The 20,070-nt window shown below is 36.5% G+C and overlaps 1 protein-coding gene across 1 annotated transcript; it reads left to right on the top strand.

Annotated features, from left to right (window-relative positions):
* The first annotated feature begins 2,161 nt into the window (after positions 1–2,161).
* Positions 2,162–18,152, top strand: PHYLLO (2-oxoglutarate decarboxylase/hydro-lyase/magnesium ion-binding protein). Its single transcript, XM_086637008.1, has 29 exons — positions 2,162–2,589; positions 2,683–2,895; positions 2,991–3,211; positions 4,100–4,217; positions 4,407–4,523; positions 4,853–4,942; positions 5,709–5,777; positions 5,917–5,985; positions 6,506–6,610; positions 6,780–6,974; positions 7,632–7,730; positions 7,990–8,556; positions 8,949–9,176; positions 9,895–10,197; positions 10,741–10,808; positions 11,056–11,214; positions 11,502–11,627; positions 11,718–11,825; positions 11,978–12,095; positions 12,905–13,060; positions 13,198–13,464; positions 13,779–13,946; positions 14,133–14,276; positions 14,612–15,073; positions 15,532–15,831; positions 15,919–16,076; positions 16,254–16,361; positions 16,942–17,178; positions 17,874–18,152. Exons 1-29 carry the CDS (start codon positions 2,392–2,394, stop codon positions 18,004–18,006), a joined length of 5,304 nt encoding a protein of 1,767 aa, XP_086493134.1. The 5' UTR covers positions 2,162–2,391; the 3' UTR covers positions 18,007–18,152.
* Positions 18,153–20,070: the final 1,918 nt, after the last annotated feature.

Raw genomic sequence — 20,070 nt, 5'->3', positions numbered from 1 at the left:
CACTTTCGTTGACTCGGGATTAACCGATTATGATGTTTGTTTGACTAAGTATGATCTCCGGATATACGTAGTGCTTATAGACATCATCTTAGGAGTCGAACATCGATTATACTTTGAAACATTAGATCGGACTACACATAGTCGTAGATTTGTCAGTATAGATTCCCGGACTTCGACACCTCTCTCACTTATTTGTTGCCCGAATCGAGTCTTACCGTCTCCCGACTCTTGTTCCTTCGACTCTTCTCTCGAATCTTTCTCGCCCGTTTACTTTTATTGTTTAGTTTAGTTTATTTTACTTGTTTGCTTTATTCTCTTATCACCTTATTCGATCAAACCCCCATTTATCTTTGTTTCCTTTCCTTTTTAGTCTACGTTAGCTTGAAATATCTAGAATGAGGGACAAGACCCTTCGATATCCAAACTACCTTCCTATCCTTGGATCGATCCCGGCTTTGCCGGATTACTACTTGATACCTCCGCTTGGGTGTGTAACCTTTTCGGGTGCATCAACCGCCATCTTCGGCAACTGTTCGACGAACCACCATTTCTGGGGAATTTTGTTTTCTCTTCTCTATCTCCGGCGAAGGGGGAGGAGCCCCTTCGTCGGAGCTTTCTTTTTCCAGACGAGTAGATCTGGTTTGATCTTCAAACCAGATCTACTCGTCTGATTTGCTCCGACAAAGGGGCTGCCCCTTTTCGCCAGAGAAGAGAGAGAAGAAAGAGATAAGAGAGGGTGAAAAGAGAGAGAGAGAGAGGCAGAAGAGAGAGATGATCAAACTATTGATAACAAAAGGGTGATTAAAGTAAAGAGATTACAATGGAATTTCAGAGGAAATCAGACTATTTTTATTGATGGGTTACTAGTTGATTTTATGTGGGATGTTCATGACTGGTTTTTTCGACCTGGAATTGGTTTTGTTGTGTTCATGTTTATAACAAGAAGTATTTTAGATAGCAGGTTATGGTTAGAGGAGAAATTTTTGAAGAAGAAGGTGATGATTTTTCTTTGTTGATTTTTGCTTGTAAGAATTAATTGATTGATTCATGGGTATTTCTTAACTTTTTTTTATTTCTTATCAATTCTCACTTAGAATATAGACATGAAATTCAGCTGAAGCTCTCTCTTACTTTCTCTCTCTCCCTCTCTCTAATCTGTCAGAAAGAGGAATAAAATCTGGGAGAAAGTAGGGTGTGTTTGGTTTTAGTTTTTTAGGTTTTCCACCGTCTTCTTCGGAAACTTTTCGACTTTCCCCAAAACGGTGGCCTTTAACAATAGGATTTTTGAGTGAAAGGTCCAATTTTTGGGGGGTAAAACCAAAATAAATCCAACCTTGCCAAAAAATGAGTTTCCAGTCCAAATGTCAGGACAACTCATTGTTTCCTTGATTTTTTTTTATCCCCCTCTTGTCCTTGGACGGGACATGCTGACGTTTCCTGACAAAAAAAAAACTACATGGTAAATAAAATAATTTCCCGTACACAAAAAATTCAAAATTTCAACTTTTTTTGAACATTCAAACGAAATTTCAAATTCCCGCCCAGCAAACCATCTCTTCCTGGTAAATAAAATAATTTCCAGTACACAAGAAAATTCAAATTTTTTTGAAAAATTGAAATCTTTAAACGAAATTTTAAATTCCCGCCCAGCAAACCATCTCTTCCCGGTAAATAAAATAATTTCCCGCACACAATAAAATTCAAAATTTTAAATTTTCAAACGAAATTTCAAATTCCCGGTACAAAAGTGTCTAGTACAGAAGAAAATTTCCAGTAAATAAAATAATTTCCCGGTGCGTCAGACAATTTTTCGAAAAAATTCGTTTCCCGAGAATTTTTCGGTGACAATTCCGTAAATTTCTGAACAGTACAAAAGTCTGATGGACGAGTTGTTAGATTCTTTTTCAGAAAAAAAATCGTTTCCCGAGAAAATTTCGATGGTAATTTTGTAATTTTCGATGACATGAACCGTAAATACTTTGTTTTTCAAGAGCCATTTTGTCATTTTTTTTTCCTACCTGACTCTTTAGACCTGCTTTTCATTTTTTGGCTACCTAGGATGGGAAACCTATTTCTCTCTGATTGTGGAGGGTTCACTCAATCCCCCTTAAAAATATCAAACTTGATTTACCACCAAAAGTCTATCTTGGTAGGAACGAAGAAGCAAAATTGATGCCCAAAGGGGTGTGGCCTTCTCGTATATTATACGGGAAATTCCTTACAAAGACGCGGGAAACTTGAGTAGTATTATTATTTTCCTTTTTACCGCCGTGAAACAGGAGTGAAATTTCATTTTGCCGATTGGCTTATCCTTGGAAAGAAATTACTATTCCTATCTTCTTCTTCTTCTTTTTTCCTTCTTCTTCCGCTACCTCTCTCTCTCTCTACCCCATGAAAGAGGTTTCAGTTTCATTACTGAATCCTTTCGCTCCTCGTTCACATTTTCATCCTCTCCCATTTACCAGAACAACTCTCATCCACTCAAACCAATCATCATCATCAATCTCTTTCGCTCTCAACACTCCATTCCTCCCAACTATCTCTCGTTGTCTTAATCTACTCCGCCACCATTCAAACCCTAATTTCAAGGTACTACCACGATAACATCTCTTACTACAAAACTTGCTCATTTTTGTTAGCTTACTGATTTCATCTCTTCTTCTTATGTTTATTTTTTGTTAGTTTACTCGACGAGTGATTTCAAACAACATGGAATTAGGACTTGATGGATTTTCAGATTCAAATATTGACTCTGAATTACCGGTGGATCTTTCTTATACAAGTACATTACCTCCTGCTTTGACGCTTCAACATGGACTCATTAAGATTAAAGAAGCTATTGAAAAGTTGAAATCAAATCCACCTCGTTCCACAAGTGGTTTATTGAGATTTCAGGTATAGTTAAATAAAAAAAACCCTAAAATTGTTAGTATTAAACTGCTGTAATCTGATATAATATACATGAATACATCTTTTATGTATGAATGCAGGTAGCAGTGCCGCCAGATACAAAGGCTTCGAGTTGGTTAGGCAGTGAATCTCAGTCTTCAGAGGTGTTTCCTCAGTTTTATCTGTCTAAGATGGATTCAGATAATAAAACTCTTGATCCCTGTTATGTTAACGGAGCGCTAGGAATTTGGGGAATTGGTGCTGCTGTTTACTTCAGCTGTTCTTCTCCTTGTGATTCAAGAAAGTGGAATTTGATAAAAAGGTCAATTCTCGTGTTCATTTCATTTTCCGATGTAGGCAAGTGTCAACTATGTTCTTGTTGTGTAAACGAAGTTAAACAAGCTTATTGGACCTAACATTTACAGCACAGTTAACTACTACCCGTTACCGATGTTGTCCTTGTTTTTGCCGCCTAGCTGAAGCCTAAATCCAATAAGGTTTTGTTCCTAACGAGGGCTCCGTGAGCCAACTCATAAGGCTTCGGTACTATAGGCTAGGCTCCAAACACTCCCGAAGCAATGGGGGACTATAACTTCCTACCACTCTTGAAGACGGCACGATCCTTGACTTTTATGCAACTTTCATAGACCTAAGACTCAATAGTTACTGACATTATCCTTGTTTTGCTAGTCAGGCCTAAGCCCAACAGGCACAGTGTTTTTACTAGCTACGATCCGAAAGACCTTGACATTTACTAAGCTCGTGCTCACACCTGTAACCATTCTCTGCACACTTCCTAAATTTGTTCTTGATGTGAAACTTCAATAGGATTCTCTACATTTTATATCTTTTTCTGTTCCATATTACATTTGCGACAACATTTTAGGTTAGAAAACAAAATTTAGTGGAACTATGATAAACCATCAATGCAGTGCACAAAATTATGTGATATTCACATAAGTTGCGGCACCTCTCAGCTACAGTTTAAGCTTTTAGATAAAGTGGTTGCACAGTGCAACACTGGGACTCTGGGAGTAAGAGGTTTGGCTAAAGGCCCCTTACTACTACTAAATAAAAGAAATGTTCTTGGGGTAAATTCTACATGCTTTCTTTGATGAGGAGTATTACATAGGATTACTTTTTGTGGAAATATGCCAATTTGATGTGAGAAAACTAAAGATCTGCAGATTGTCGATTGCTTCTTCTGCAGATATCTTTCAGTTGATTCACCTCTCGTTACGGCTTATGGATTCGTAGGTATAGATTTTGATACAGAAGCATCTTCTGTGAGGCATGATATAGGTTCATTTTTCCTTTTTATCCCTCAGGTACAAAGTACTATTCTGGTTATTCTTGGTAATTACTGTCGGCCGTTATTTTCGTCTTGTTTATGTTTGACCGTAAAATTAAATTAAAAACATTAACTTTTCAGCGCATGTCAGTCATGTCTTTTTTGCTTCAACCTTTTGTGGCGATACACATGTACATTTTTCTAATTTGAGCACTTAACACTACAGATTGAGCTGCATGAATATGGGAGTGCTTCTCTATTAGCAGCAACATTGGCATGGAATGATGCTTCATTCTGTAATTTCAGTACAGCTGTTAGGTCTACGGAGTTATCGCTCCACCAGGTAACTGTGATTGATATTCTAAGATATCTCAATAGACATCCATTCAACCACTGATATCTATTTATCGAATGAGAAGCACAAATGCTTAGATGAGATGTCAAGTTCATAAACATGTATTCAACTTATTATGCGACTTCCTACATTTGACAGTTTGCCTAAAATTGAACTCCATTATTAAAACTACATGTTAGAAATCAGCGTCAATGGAACTGTTCTGTCTGATCAGTTAATGCAAACAAATGGATAAATTATACATCAATACTGCGTTACACCCGTAAGTCATTCGTCCAGATATGTCTTTATGTACTTTATTTGTTATTAAATTTCAGGCGGTGAATCATTTCTCATCCAAAGAGATCTACCAAAACAAGTGCATAAACTCCACCCTGAAGCAACTTGATCGAGTGGATGTTGAAATGGTATCTTTTAAACCTTCATACTTAAACATGGTCTCGCTGATCTTATCTTGTATACTCGTATGGAAATTCTTGTGTTTTTCAGGTTCCCTTTAAGCTTAATTTTTCTTCTATCTACCAAGTGTCCGTATCTCTTGTCTTTTGCATTTATTACATTCTTATATCATTCCTTGCCACACACAAAATGGAAAGAGAGAATATTAAAACCATAGCAGGCACAAGATTATTTTCTATAAGAGGGGTGACTGAATCATATGCAAATCAACTTAGGCAGCCGGAGTCAATAAGAAGGAAACAAAAGTGGAAAATCAATGATGCGAGGGTTATAATTGCGTGAAATTGCTTGGTTGATGGACAACTGTGAGATATTGCCATGTTTTTTTATATACCTTTGGGTCCGCATTCCATCATCCAGGCTTTCAAAACAGCAGATTTACTCTTTTTAGAAACTTCATTATTTGCAAGAGTTCTTTTGTTTTAAGCAATTAAGTTGGAAATAAACGTTGTTTAGGGTTATGAAACCTCTACTATATAAGAGGGTATCTCTACAAATTATATTTGTTTTGTGATTCAATAATTTTTTTTTTCTTTTCTTGAGAGTTATTACTAGTTTCATGCTTTTGACGAAGTTCTAAGACTACAAATTTTTCCGCTCTGTCATTTTCCCTTGAAATATTTTATTTCCTTCTGAAACGAAAGAAGCAAGCCAGAACTTTGAGGCGACATACGTTTGTTTGAAGCTTGTGGTTTGATAAGTTCTGTTCTGTAGGTGTACATTAATGAACATTCACAATTTGGAAAAGGTGCTAGCACTAATCATGGTATTCCCTTAATCCTGGTAATAATTAATATTATTTCTCACATTCATTTGAAAGAATTGTTGCTGCAACTAATTAAAAAAAAATCAGTTCAGTAGCTTAGCTTATGAATTCAGAGACCTTATTGCTCCAACTGAGCATGTATTACCTTTCTCGCAGGAAGGAGCTCAGAGTTCTTCTCAGTTCTATTTCAAGCACTCACCAACCGTTGCTTTGACCAGCAAGATGGTATAAACCCATCACATAAGCATTCACTGTCATATAAGTTCATTATCGTTGTCATTGATTGTTTGCTTATATTATAATTGTACTGTTATTTAGTTAATAATTATAAACCTTACAACCGGGAATTTTTTTTTTTAGAATCAAATTGGAAAAAAAACTGACAAATAGTTGAGCAATTAATCGAAAATGTTCTTTCAACTAGTAGAACGAGCTTTTAGTGTAATTCTTTGCCAATTTTTTGTTGCTTGTAGAATTTATGTGATCAGTTCATGGAAAGGTTGAGCTCCTTGTTACTAATTTTTTTTTTCTCGAACTGAAACTAATAGTGCATGTGAAGCACTAGCTTTCTTTTCTCCTTTCACTTTGAATATGTAACGCCAGGGTCAAGCTATTTCAGTCTTCTAGTCATGTGAGCATAATGGAGTTTTAGGTTCATTATGTGGTTCACCTTGTCATGTTTTACCTTTTACTGTGTAAATGCTTAAACATGATGACATAGGTTTTACCCAATCATTACTTACAGTTGGATCATCCTGGTGAAATTAGTTGCTCAGTACAGTCTTTTGCGAACATAAATGCTCTGTGGGCATCACTTATAATTGAGGAATGCTCTCGACTTGGTTTGACGGTGAGTTCTAGTATTATCATCTGAAACCTTATATTATCTTATCCTGTCTTTTGTTACGTTTTTGTAGCTTTCCTCGAGAAAGGATCAATATCATATCTAGGAACTAGTACTCCAATACATTAGGTTTACCAGTTCGTCTTATATGTTTCTGATTAACTCTTCATTCTAGTATTTTTGTATTGCACCAGGATCCAGATCATCTCCACTTGCAGTAGCTGCTGCTTCTCACCCGCTTGCAAGTTGTATTTCTTGCTTTGATGAGCGCTCTCTTGCATTTCATGCCCTTGGCTACGGAAGAGGCTCCTGCAAACCAGCTGTAGTAATAACATCATCTGGCACTGCAGTATCAAATCTTCTTCCTGCTGTGAGATTTTGAACTTTTAGAATCTTTTTCATATGTTATGATCGATATCATGGGTCAAATGCGGAATCTATAATAAAATACTTGTTTTGGTCTTGAGTATATGATTCTGGTGCATATTTAACTGCATATGCTTTAACCGTTCATTATTTGTGTCTTCAAAATAATCTAAAAGGATTTCAGGAATATATTTTATGTTACATAAGTTGAAAGATACTGGACAAAGATGTGTGCATCTCAGATATTCGAGGGACCCGGGTCGATGGTGTTGTATATTCACTGCCAGATACCGGACTCAGCTTATTTAGGAGTATTACTTTTTTTGTTTGCTGAGCACGAACCAGGAAACTCTCTTATTGTCTTATTTCTTAAACAGAGTGTGAGACATGTAGGCATATCAAATTGTGGGATTTCTGTTTGTCTGGCGCTTCTACATCAAAATCTGATACCTAACCGAATTCGTTACCTGTGATTAAGTTGGGTTGGTTTGTTGACTTCATGTCCTATTTTGGTGGACCAATCTGGCTATTCTAACATGAAGCATAATATATAGAAAAATGACTCACAAGTATCTCTTAATAGCTTTTTCTTCATAAACTTGCTCAAGTTCCCCAGTCTTCGAATTTTCAGTAGAGAATGTTTAATATGCTAATTTTGCAGGTTGTGGAGGCCAGTCAAGATTGTGTACCACTTTTATTACTCACAGCTGATCGGCCTCCAGAGCTGCTGGATGCGGGAGCAAACCAAGCAATCGATCAGGTAGTGTGCAAAAATATACTAGTCTGTTTTCCACACCGCGTTAGAGGTTCTGCAATGAATTAGTTTTAAATGTGATATCTTTTTTGCTTGTTCGAGGATTATCTTGAGCAAAAGCGCTCTTCTGTGAAATGATTTGACCACTTTCCGTTTCGGTTATACTGCTATAGTATTGCACTGTTGCTTTTGTAGTAGTTAGTACCTAGTTTACAAAATATTTTTTGTAATTTTTTATTTATACATATTTAATATTTGATTTTAGGTCAACCATTTTGGTTCATTTGTAAGACATTTCTTCAGTCTACCTCCTCCAACTGATGATATCCCCGCAAGAATGGTACTTACTGCAGTTGACTCCGCTGTCTGTTGGGCAACCAATGCACCGAGTGGTCCAGTACATATTAATTGTGCTTTCAGAGAGCCACTGGAATGTACTCCAAGACAATGGGGATTGAGCTGCTTGAAAGGGTTGGAATTATGGATATCAAACACAAAACCATTTACTAAGTACATAAAATTGCAGCAGTCTAGTGCATGCTCGAGTATCCCTTACCAAATGGCTGAGGTTGTAAAATTAATCCAAGGTGCAAACAAGGGGCTGCTTTTAATCGGTGGTATCCACTCAGAGAATGAGTTGTGGGCAGCTCTTCTCTTGGCTAAACATCTCTCCTGGCCTGTAGTAGCTGACATCTTGTCAGGTCTACGATTTAGGAAGGTTTTAACTTCATTTTTTGAAATTAATGAGAAGTTAATATTTGTGGATCATCTTGATCACGCTCTTCTCTCAGAGTCAGTCAGGGGGTTGGCACATGCGGATGTGATCATTCAGGTATGCTTTTTGAGAACTGTTCCATTTTTAGTATTTGTATTTATAATGTCGGAGGTCTTCTGGTAAACTGGGTCCTTATAATGTATATTCTATCCCTAGTGCTTTATGTAAACTGTCAAGGAAGCATAATAGCAATTACATTGACTAATATGTAACCATGTGAAGTTTAGAAACTACGTTGTACTTGTACCTTGTATAAGCTGAAAAATAGGCTTTCCTTTGACCCTGTGACAATCTTTTTATCAATAGCCATGCTGTCGTGATGAGTTCCGTAATAAAACCGTTTGAGGTTTGCTTCTACTGAGATACTATTCTTACATACTATTAACAGAAGAATCTTGAGTACATCTTTTCTTCTTATCTTTCCTATTCTTGGTTTGTAATATCAACAGATTGGTAGCAGAATAACAAGCAAGCGCATTAGTCAGATGATAGAGCTCTGTTCTCCCTGCTCGTATATCATGGTTGAGGAACATCCTTATCGTCATGATCCTTCTCACCTCGTTTCTCATCGGATTCAAAGTTCTATTGCTGAATTTGCAGATTGTTTACTGAAAGTTCACTTCCCAAGGATGACGATTAGCAAATGGAAGGATCTCATGCAAGATTTGAATAAGACGGTCTGTGCTAATCTTATGTTTCGATTTTTGGTCAATATCCTTGGTATATCAAGCATAAATTACCTTCTCAACTTCCCATACATGCAAACCATTTTCACCGAGCAACTTCTCGGAGGAAAAAGATACTGATCATAAGAAGCTATAACCTGTATTTATAATATATGAGGCTTGTCTAGATCAAGGATACTCTGATGCATTAATCTTTTATGCATAATTTATTTTACATTTGTTAGAAGAGTGTCCCCTATGTCTTTGTCATGTTTTTAGTTGCCACCGTGTAATCATAAGATTGAAAGATTCTAGACAAACCCTGTGCGCTCGTGCAGTATAACTGTATTAACTCTCAACCATCCTCTCGAACACAGTCCATTCAAATTCGTATGTGATAACCTTGTGAACAGTGGATTTGAAGATAGATCATGGAGATTTTAACGCAGTTACTTCATGATAACTGTTCCATGTGGTTTCTAGTGTAGAGAAACCATGATATGCTAGGGTAATGATCCTGCCGTAGACAATATTAAGTTCCAGTTCATGTCTCTACGGAGGACTATAGTGGTTTTAGCCAGTGCCTCCTTGGCAATTGTAACTTGAGAAATCTTCTTTCCATGGCTCATGTACATGGTTGAGCTCGAGACGTTTGTGTTACTCATATAACTTGGGCCAAATTTTTGAAAAAAACTGATATACTTGAATTAATAATGAACAAAATTTCTAGGTTGCTTGGGAGATTGAATTTCAAATAGGTTCAGAGTGTTCATTGACTGAACCTCATGTTGCACATATAATTTCTGAAGCGCTTCCAAGTGATGCTGCTTTATTTATCGGGAACAGTATGGTAATACGTGACGCCGACATGTATGGACGTGGTTGGGCAAAGCATACAACAAACACTGAACCTACTGGGTCAAGCTGGGAATTACCATGCCTCGGAATACGAGTTTCTGGAAACAGGGGAGCAAGCGGCATTGATGGATTACTTAGTACAGCTATTGGTTTTGCAGTAGGGTGCAATAAGCGAGTTAAGTGTCCCTTTTTATTTTTGTGGAAAGAGTTATACATCTAGCTCTTTGTGTATGTGAAAATCTTGTATGCCTAGTTGCGCTTTCAATTTAATTGGCATATGCGAAATTGTTATCATGAATTAGGAATTTTCTTCTTTACTTTTAGAGTTCCTCATCTTTTAATTTGTTGTTTTATACTTCTATTAGATGGACTAGGACATAAAATTTTCCTTCTCAAAACGAAAATAAGAAGAATTTTGTCGAATGCATACTGGCCTCTGAGTACTCTGACCTCCACATATTACTTAAATACTTATTTGTAATACCTTCACTTATGGTTTTGAACTAAGTATATCTTCACATTTAACATTTTCCCCTTCTATTCTTTAGTTCTCAATCCTTCATGTGGTTATTATTCTTCCCGAGTTTAGGGTTATATTTTCAATGCATTTTTGGTTCTTCAAGCTTTCATTATAGGCTCATGTTTCGTTTGATTCACCACCAACTTTTTTTTATTAACTTATAAACTATTAAAGTTTGCGTTTTCATAACTATTTTAGGTATTTTGCATTGTTGGAGATATTTCTTTCCTTTATGATACAAATGGATTAGCAATTCTGAACCAAAGGTAAGTACTTACTGTATAAGCATGCATACATTAATCGTCAAATGTCACAATTGGACATAATCCTTCTCTGAGTTCTGAAGGATCAAGGATATGTAGTAATGGATGTCTGTAATTCATTTCTGTAGTGAAGACATATTTGTCATTATATACTTGACTAGCCAAATGATCTCTTGATCTATAAAAGATCTATATTTATTGGTTCAGAACTGCCCATGCCTTTTATTGATGAGGGCTACATTTCATGCAGGAGCCAGAGGAAGCCTATGACGATACTTGTTATAAACAATCATGGTGGAGCAATTTTCAGACTTCTTCCTATCGCAGATGTAACACGGCAAAGCATCCTGAATCAGTATTTTTATACCTCCCATAACACGTCAATTAGCAAGTTGTGTGAGGCACATAGGTAATGCTCCAAGATTTATAATTTGTTTCAAACAAAACGTAAACTATCCCAAGTCTGTGTCACTTCCATGTTCGCCCTTTGTTCATTTTCTCTCTCTCTCTCTCGCCTAGTCTTTTTGCCGTTTCTTGTTTGGATTTTTGTGATATGGATAAAAATTAACATCTTAACTAAGACGTGATTCAGAAGTTGATGTCTTTTTATTTTTTTGTACAGTGTCCATTATCAGATTCCTTATATTCAGTTTTGACTTCTAAGTTCTAACTCTTACAGAACCTCTTACAATGCAGTATAAAACATTTAGAAGTGGGAACTAAAATGGAACTACAGAAAGCTTTATCAATAACTCAGCAAGCACAGACAGACTGCGTTATAGAAGTCCAAAGCGGTATCGAGGAGAATGCTAATTTTCACAGGTTTGGTTATTATCGCAGACACAAAATTTGCTTCTAGTTAGTAGATAATTTCTCATATATTGCAATGCCATGTTTTTCGCCTCTTTCCAGGACATTGAGGGTATATGCTCGTCAGGCTGCAGATCATGCAGTAAGCTTCTTATCTAGGCTGTCAATTCAGGCCCCGGAAGTACACAGGATGGAGTATTCGTTATATAGGTAAGTTTCTTATACATCAGTAAAAGGTAACGGATTTAAAATTCTTGAAACAACATACTTGGTTTCGAAAAAAAAGGTAATTATGAAATGTACAGTTCTAACTTATCTTGCACAGCAAAATTCAATAATTTTAGTGTTTCAATTCATGGCAGGATTCAGCTCTCTGCTCCACCTACTTCAAGTCCACACAAAGAAGAGCCAGTCAATTTTTATAGAGAAGGGTTCATTCTATCTTTATACCTTGATGATGGAAATGTAGGGTTTGGTGAGGTAAATGTGTGGCTTTCTCTACCTACTACCATTCTAAATTGTTATTTAAAATATAAGCTAGTCGCTGGAGGAACGCGTATAATTTTTTATTTTTTTTTGGGTTCTGTAGTTCTAGCTTTTACATTTTTAACTGATTTAGGACTATGGCTCAGGTTCTGAAGGGATCACTCGTTTGTGCTATTCTGAGTTTGTCACTGTTGACACTTTCACATATGTAACAAGGAAATATCTTTGTGTCATTTATATATTTGCATGGTCTAAATGAGAATTTGTTGATCTAAGTAGAATCCGTGCTAGTTAAATGCTAATGTGAAATTGATAGCTTAAAATACTGTTTCCTGGATTACGAGTGACAAGTGCGTCTGATGCTCCATAGAGAATGGAAGAGGGAAGGAAAGTTTAATTCTGTAAACCCACGTGCTAATTCAAGATAAATTGGTTGGGAAGATTTGTGGGAAAAGAATTTAGACTTTAACAGTACTCTCTTGTCGGAGAAAATAATTAGATTTAGTTTTTGTATTGATTCCCGAGTTCACAGTGGGTATCATAAAACTATGTTATTCATGTTTACAACATAGAGAAGCTGAGTTTCTGTGTCCATATTTTGTAAAATAATTGGGAGCTGGAAAATATGTTCAGATTTAGCGGATCTTTAGAGTACTGTAATGAGTAATTCACTCTTTAGAAGATCACATATTTAATCAGCCTTTCAGGTCTGACTGACTCAGATATGATGTAGATTTTTTACTCGCTAATACTTTATTTCAGCTTTACCTTATTGTTGCTTCACTTCATTTACCCCTGCACAGGTTGCGCCTCTAGAGATCCACAAGGAAAGTTTGATAGATGTAGAAGAGCAGCTACGGTTTCTTTCTCATGTGATTCGTGGAACTAAGATTAGTTATCTTCTACCTTTGCTGAAGGGATCATTTTCTTCTTGGATATGGGAAAATTTAGGACTTCCGGTAAGTCTGCGTATGGCATCTTATATCAAGAACTTCCATTTCTGTTCTCATGCCAAAGATGTTCTTATTACATTAACCTCCATATCTATGTTATATTTATCCGTTGGAGCTTCTACTTGGATATTATTTTGTAACAGGCACATTCAATATTCCCAAGTGTGAGATGTGGTTTGGAGATGGCTATCCTTAACGGATTAGCAGCGAGACAAGGTTGTAGTCTGTCAAATTTACTTCTTGGTCGTGAATGTTCAACTCCGGACACGCAATTTCTTGATTCTGAAGAAACAATTAAAAGCTCAGGAATAGAGATTTGTGCTCTTATATCTTCTGACGGTTCTCCTGAGGAGATAGCTCAGGTGGCAGCCAAACTGGTCGAAGAAGGGTTCACCACAATAAAATTGAAGGTACACAATAACATAGTCATGGACAAGGTTGCTCAATACAGCTAAGACACTACTTTTTTTTTTTGCTTTTATCTTAAAAGGAATAACTAATCTCAAACCAGAGGAAATTATTAAGTTACAATCTTGTGATTTAAAACCTTAAACTACTGCATAAGTGCACATTTCATGATCGAGGGCAGGGCATGTCAGCATATGTTGTGCTGCTGATACTTGTCGTATGGACAAGAACAAGCAGAAAACTTAAGAGTAGTGTCATTGTTCTGTAGCTTCCAGTTATATTTTTGATGTTGGTGATTGAAAAAAGTTACTGTTAGGTTGCACGTAGGGAGAGTCCATTTGAAGATGCTGCTGTCATACAAGAAATAAGGAAGAAGGTCGGGTACCAGATAAAACTTCGTGCTGATGCTAATCGAAATTGGACTTATGAAGAAGCATGTCAGTTTGCATCTTCTGTAAAGTCTTGTGACCTGCAGTACATTGAGGTACAATCTCTTGGTTTTTAATCATGATAGAAATTATATTTGTTAAATAATTTAAGTGGTCAAAGTTACAATGAGATTGATATTCTCCAATCTTTGTTGCGTAATGCAGTTCTAAGTGATTGTTTACAATGAGATGAAATCATATTATTCAACAATTTAATAACTGCTCTAAATTATTCTTATCAGGAACCTGTGCACTCAGAGGACGATATTATCAAATTTTGTGTAGAAACTGGCATACCTGTTGCTCTAGATGAAACTGTGGACAACATTCAAGGAGATCCTCTCAATAGCCTTTCAAGATTCGCGCACCAAGGAATAGTTGCATTTGTAAGTAGGTATTTGCGAAGATAGTGTTTATAACAGGTCCTCACGGACTTAATATATTAACTTGCAATGTTTATAAAAACAACTTGCATACTAGTAGGTAGGAAGGCTCATAATTCACTGATTTTTTTTCGCATACAGTAAGATTCGAACCTTGTTACCACTCAATCAAAGTGGGTTCACATTCACTGAATTTTTGTTTTGAACAAAAAAGAATCCCACTTGTATTCTTATATCAAACATATCAAAGTATCTAACCTAAACCTGTTATAACCTATAGAGGATTTTATTACAATATCCTGAGGGTGACCCTAGTTTATTTTGTACTTGCTTTTCAGGTTATAAAACCAGCTGTTGTTGGAGGTTTTGAGAATGCCGCATTTATTGCCAAATGGGCTCAGCAAAAGAATAAGATGGCTGTTGTCAGTGCCGCGTTCGAGAGTACCCTTAGTTTATCTGCATACATTCAATTCTCATATTACCTTGAGCAGACACATAGAGGAATATGCAAAGTGGAGAACAGGGATTTGCCGCTACCTGTAGCCCATGGCCTTGGGACTTATCAATGGCTCTGTGAAGATGTAATGATGGAACCACTAAAGATTCTTGGTCGTCCACACAATGATGTGGTCGAAGCATCTTTAGAAGATGCTTCCCGTGCACTTCACAACTTTAAAATTGACGACAGAACCATGGAGAGAAGTTACAGTGGAGAAAACATTAGAACTTACCAATTGAAGGTTAATCATGGGGATTTCACTTATTCTCTTAAAGTGCGAGAGAGTGGGACGGCAACAGATGTAAGTATTTTTTTGAGTAAAAGCTCATTTCTGTACCAGTAGATCTTGAAAGAATATGCACGTTGAAAATTTAGCCAATCAAGTTGTAAAAAGAAGACCTCAATTCCCGTAAATCTATCTCAGTTTCCTTGTCTGACTTAAAAAATAGATATTGAAATTGTCAGCATGAACAATTGATGACAACAGAGACACATGAGACAAATCGATGCAGGTACAATATTTTCAGAGACTTCAGACCATGATTCATTCTCAATCTCAATCTTCATCCCTTTTATCTGTTTGTCATCCAATTGGCCTGTTATCATTTACCCCAGCTATACCTTTTCAAGGTGGGGTCTTGAAATAATGCTATTTGGCCAGTGTACACTGTCAGTCCTTGGGTCTTGTTTTTGACATTGCAAATGTTGATTTACCAATATTCTCAAAATTTTACTCATTGTGCATGGTTTCTGGTGCAGAATAATGTACTAGTCTTTCTTCATGGGTTTCTTGGAACGGGTGAAGACTGGATTCCAGTAATGAAGGCTCTTTCTTTGTCTGCAAGATGCATTTCTATAGACTTTCCAGGTCATGGGGAATCAAAGATTCATAACAATGGCAGTGATGAGGCAGAACAAGAACCAAGTATGTCAATGGAAGTAATCTCAACTATATTGACTAAGCTGATCCGCGAAATTACTGATACAAGAGTTGTCATTGTTGGATATTCGATGGGAGCAAGGGTTGCTTTATACATGTCACTCCATTGTAGTGATCAGGTATGTGGTTCTTGTTATAGATTCAGCTTATTACATATTAAGGACATTGGTTCAGCGAGCTAACACAAATAAAAACATTGGTTAAAGATCAATGGAGCTGTTGTAATATCAGGAAGCCCTGGAATAAAGGATGATGAGTTAAGAAGAGGCCGAGTGGCACTAGACGATTCAAGGGCAAGGTTCCTCACTGAACACGGATTGCAGTTCTTTCTGGACACTTGGTACGCTGGGGGTTTATGGAAGAGGTATTCTCTCTCCACTTCCATTCTCTTGTTTAGCTATATTCATATTCCTTAACGATTATTTATAAACAGTATATAGAATAATTTAAAGAGTACATGATCAATCCCAAAAGATGAAGGAAGCTCTGATATGATTACTTAATTTGCAAACTTGTGCCTAACAACTTTCTCATTGAACAGTTTCAGAGCCCATCCGCAATTTGAGCAAATAGTTTCCAGTCGTGTTAAACACAAGGATATACCTGCTTTGGCAAAAGCTCTATCAGATTTAAGTATTGGGAGGCAGGAGTAAGCTTCTATTTGTCCAATTATTTTGAATTGGTTTCTGTCCTAGGTCTTGTTTTCTTTTTGGCAAAGACACGCAGTTGCAAGAAGCTAAATACATTACGAATTAATGTACAGCCACTTTCACATACCAGTGTTCGTGTCATATCTATGACACCAAACAAGCATACATCTCCCACTTCAGACATGATTCAGATTCTCTCTGATCAATAGGTTCGCTGATCCTGACTGAACTATTATATTTAACCCAGGATTAGCTTCGGACAAGACATCATTACCTTTTTCAACCTTAGTATGGGTTAAGATTCAATATGGTCAAACATTTAGAGAACTTCCAGTTAGATTTTGTCATTGACACGAAGCCCGGAACCAGTCCAAATTCACTTTGTTACAGAATGAGATTTAGAACTCACTGTGCCAACTACTGTTGGCCCAAATACATCACTTAGACTAACTTTCTGCATACTGTTACTAGGTGCTGCTACAGAGTTCTCTGAAGCCAGTTTCCAATAAAACATGGTTTCGACAGAGTGTTTTATTCGTATTTTCTGCAACCTATATTGATAGTTGTTTTGCATTTTAGGTCTTTGTGGGAAGAACTAAAACAAACCAAGAAGCCTATGTTGTTTGTTGTTGGAGAAAAAGATTCAAAATTCAAGAAGATTGCTCAAGAAATGTACGAGGAAGTAGCTCGTAGTTTAACCATCACCAGTGAAGAAATTCAAAAACCCGTTGAAATTCCTGATTGTGGGCATGCTGTTCATCTAGAGAACCCTCTGTCACTCATCAATGCAATCAGCAAGTTCTTGACAAAAATCAGGTAGTTCTTTTTAATTCAAATTTGTACTTTTCAGTTGCGTTTATTGAGCATATTCAAACTTCATGTCTTCACCTTCTTCATTCTCTGCTAGAAACTCTTGTAAATCAATATAGCTGTTGGCTAAATCTATACTGTAAAACAGGAAAATTTACTGACTCATAGTTATTCCTTTTAAGGAATAAAAAAGGCAACGGACACTTTTAAGATTCAGAAATATGAAAATATCATGTTTGGGGTTTGGGAATATCCACGAACACATGCACAACCACATGGCCAACAATTTTTCAATTGAAAAGTTTCTGCCAATTTATTAGTATATAAATGGATCTGAATGAATTCCGCCTAGATGTGTTGAAAAAAACTTAAAACTTTATAATATTTTATAACTTCAGCTTCAATACAGTTATTACCTAGGGAGTTAGGAAAAGATCAATTATTGGATGAACATGTAGTATGACAAAGATATAAGCATTAATAAGTAAACTAGGGTTAGATCCTCATTGCCCATTGCATAACAGAAACTAGGAATAGAAGAGAGAGAGAAAGGGTTACAATTTTCAGAAGTTAGAAAAGGATATGAGCGGAATAGGAATCCTGGTTGCATTTACTATTATTGCATTTTTGGTGGTACTTGGGTTGATAGTCTATTGTTTGATACGCTACCAAAGAAAAGAACTAAATGCTCGTGATGTTAGCCGACGGAGTTCTGGTAGCAGGGTTGTTATGATGGGTGGAGCCACCACTTACGGTGGTGGCGGTGATCATCACGGTGATGGTGGTGGAGGCGAAGGTGGCGGTGCTGGATGCGGGGGTGGTGGGGGTGGCTAAATTGAAAGAAGGATCTTAGATAAACTTTCTACTCTGATCTGTACACTTCTCTGTTTTTTTTCTTTGTAGTAGTAAAATAGTTTCTCTATGAGATTGATCTGTACTGGGTAATGTCTAATGGTGAGAATGGAAAGGTTTCACCTCAATTGTCAATAATGCACCTAAATCAATTCAAGATAATGTCTGCGGCTTTGGGCATTCTGAGAATCTGTACGTCATCCATAGTTTGGGTGGAAAAATCTTGAATGACCTCACATCCACCTGTATTTTTTTCTCTTCTGGCCGGCAAGGATAGTCATAACTGTCATTGTCAGAGACCCTACAAAAATAACATCTTTCTCTACTCCCACCATTAGTTAAACCAACACATCACCACTTTCTTCAACAAAAAAGAAACACCATCACCACTACTTCCTTTGATCACCACCACCGCCCCCACTACTATCTCTTTCTTTCTCCTCTCTCTTCATTTTTGTTGTCTCTCTACTAAATTTCCTTTTTTTCCACTGTTTTGAGGGAAAAAAGGACTCCCACCCGTTGAACGATCTTACGGTTTCTATTCCGTCCCTTTTGTTGGGTATTAATGTTAATAAGATCGTTTCTCTAGTTGGGGTTTTGCCTTGCTCTTTGTTCTTGCTCTTGGTTAATTTTTTATCTTTTTCAAATGTTCAAAATTAGAAAATTCTTTGGGGATAAATTTCCGGAGTCAGTGTTGTCTATAGTTCGGAATTGACTTTTATTTTTCTTTGCATCAAGTTACAAGTCTCTGTAAAAACATGAATTTCATACTTTGATGAAGAAAATAAAAAAGAAAACAGTACAAGAAAAATTAATATGAAATATTTCTTTAAACTTGCACAAAGTCACACACATAATGTTTTCATTCTCACTAATTAACTAATTTACATAATCAAGCAACAAAAAGTGTACAATAAACTGATCAACTAAAGAAAGGCCGTTGCTATGCAAACGCAGTTGCAGATATGTTGAGATTAAGATTCCATATGATATTTGAATAATTTTATGAAGTATTTGCGTATAATTAATGTCTTGGAAAACTTATATGATTACTTGTTCCATAAAGTTTAGGTAGTTTATATTACATAGCTACAACTACTAACCATAGTTTGTCAAAATAATGAGGGCTTACAATGGAAACTCCTTTACATGATAATTAAACATAGTCTATATTGTTCCTTTTTTTCTAAGAGAACATCTCCGAAAGGTCGACGATTTAAAGCATCTGAGACTAATTAAACTTAAATTTTTTATATTCTTCCTTTTTTCTAAGAGAACCAAAGGACTTCGTAAAAATATATACGGAAATATTTTTCAACAATTTCTTATTCTGACTTAGATTCTCCCATTGCAGAATCAAAATTCAGAACTAGAAACAAAGAAAAGTTTACCATATAAGTGTGGGTGCAAGGACTTTAGTATTACCCAAAGGGTAAAATACATGTATCAATACTACCCAAAAGCGCAAAATACATGTATCAATACAAAAGTACACCACATCCGCACCATATATGTCCATGGTTTAAGTAGGGACTAGGGAAAGATAAAAAGAACTGTTTCTTGACATTATGGCAGACTAATCAACGATAATCAAGAAGTTCGAATATCTGTGCATTTTCTCAAAGATGCTGGTATATTGTATGTAAGTAGTTTGTATATGTACCACCCCTCATATAAGAGATGTGCTAACAGGTTGGGTAGAACTCAGGCCGACAACCTGGCTGCCACATCTCTGAATAGTTCTTTTTTTTTTTTAGTTTTTTTAGCATGAAACTGCACAAGCTCAAGGAAGAATGACATATGGATGCAGGTAAGTTTAACCACTTCCCTGGCCTGTCAACTTCCTCTTTAACAATTTTTTGTTCTTCTTATCTGAAACTCTCCCCATATCCACAACTACTGTCCGCATAGCATTGGCAAGGAAATCGAAAAAAAATAAAAGCTAACCAGGCTGTAAAAATAACATACTTACATATTCGTATTTATATATACCTCAGGTGTATGCAAAGAGCAGGGACGAAGATGAAAATTGTGATTTTGGGAAAG

This window comes from Eschscholzia californica, unplaced genomic scaffold (assembly GCF_041429995.1).
Source record: "Eschscholzia californica isolate CP2 unplaced genomic scaffold, dmEscCali1.0.p SCAF_1, whole genome shotgun sequence".
Classification (NCBI taxonomy): domain Eukaryota; kingdom Viridiplantae; phylum Streptophyta; class Magnoliopsida; order Ranunculales; family Papaveraceae; genus Eschscholzia; species Eschscholzia californica.
This window is presented reverse-complemented; position numbering and strand designations above follow the sequence as displayed.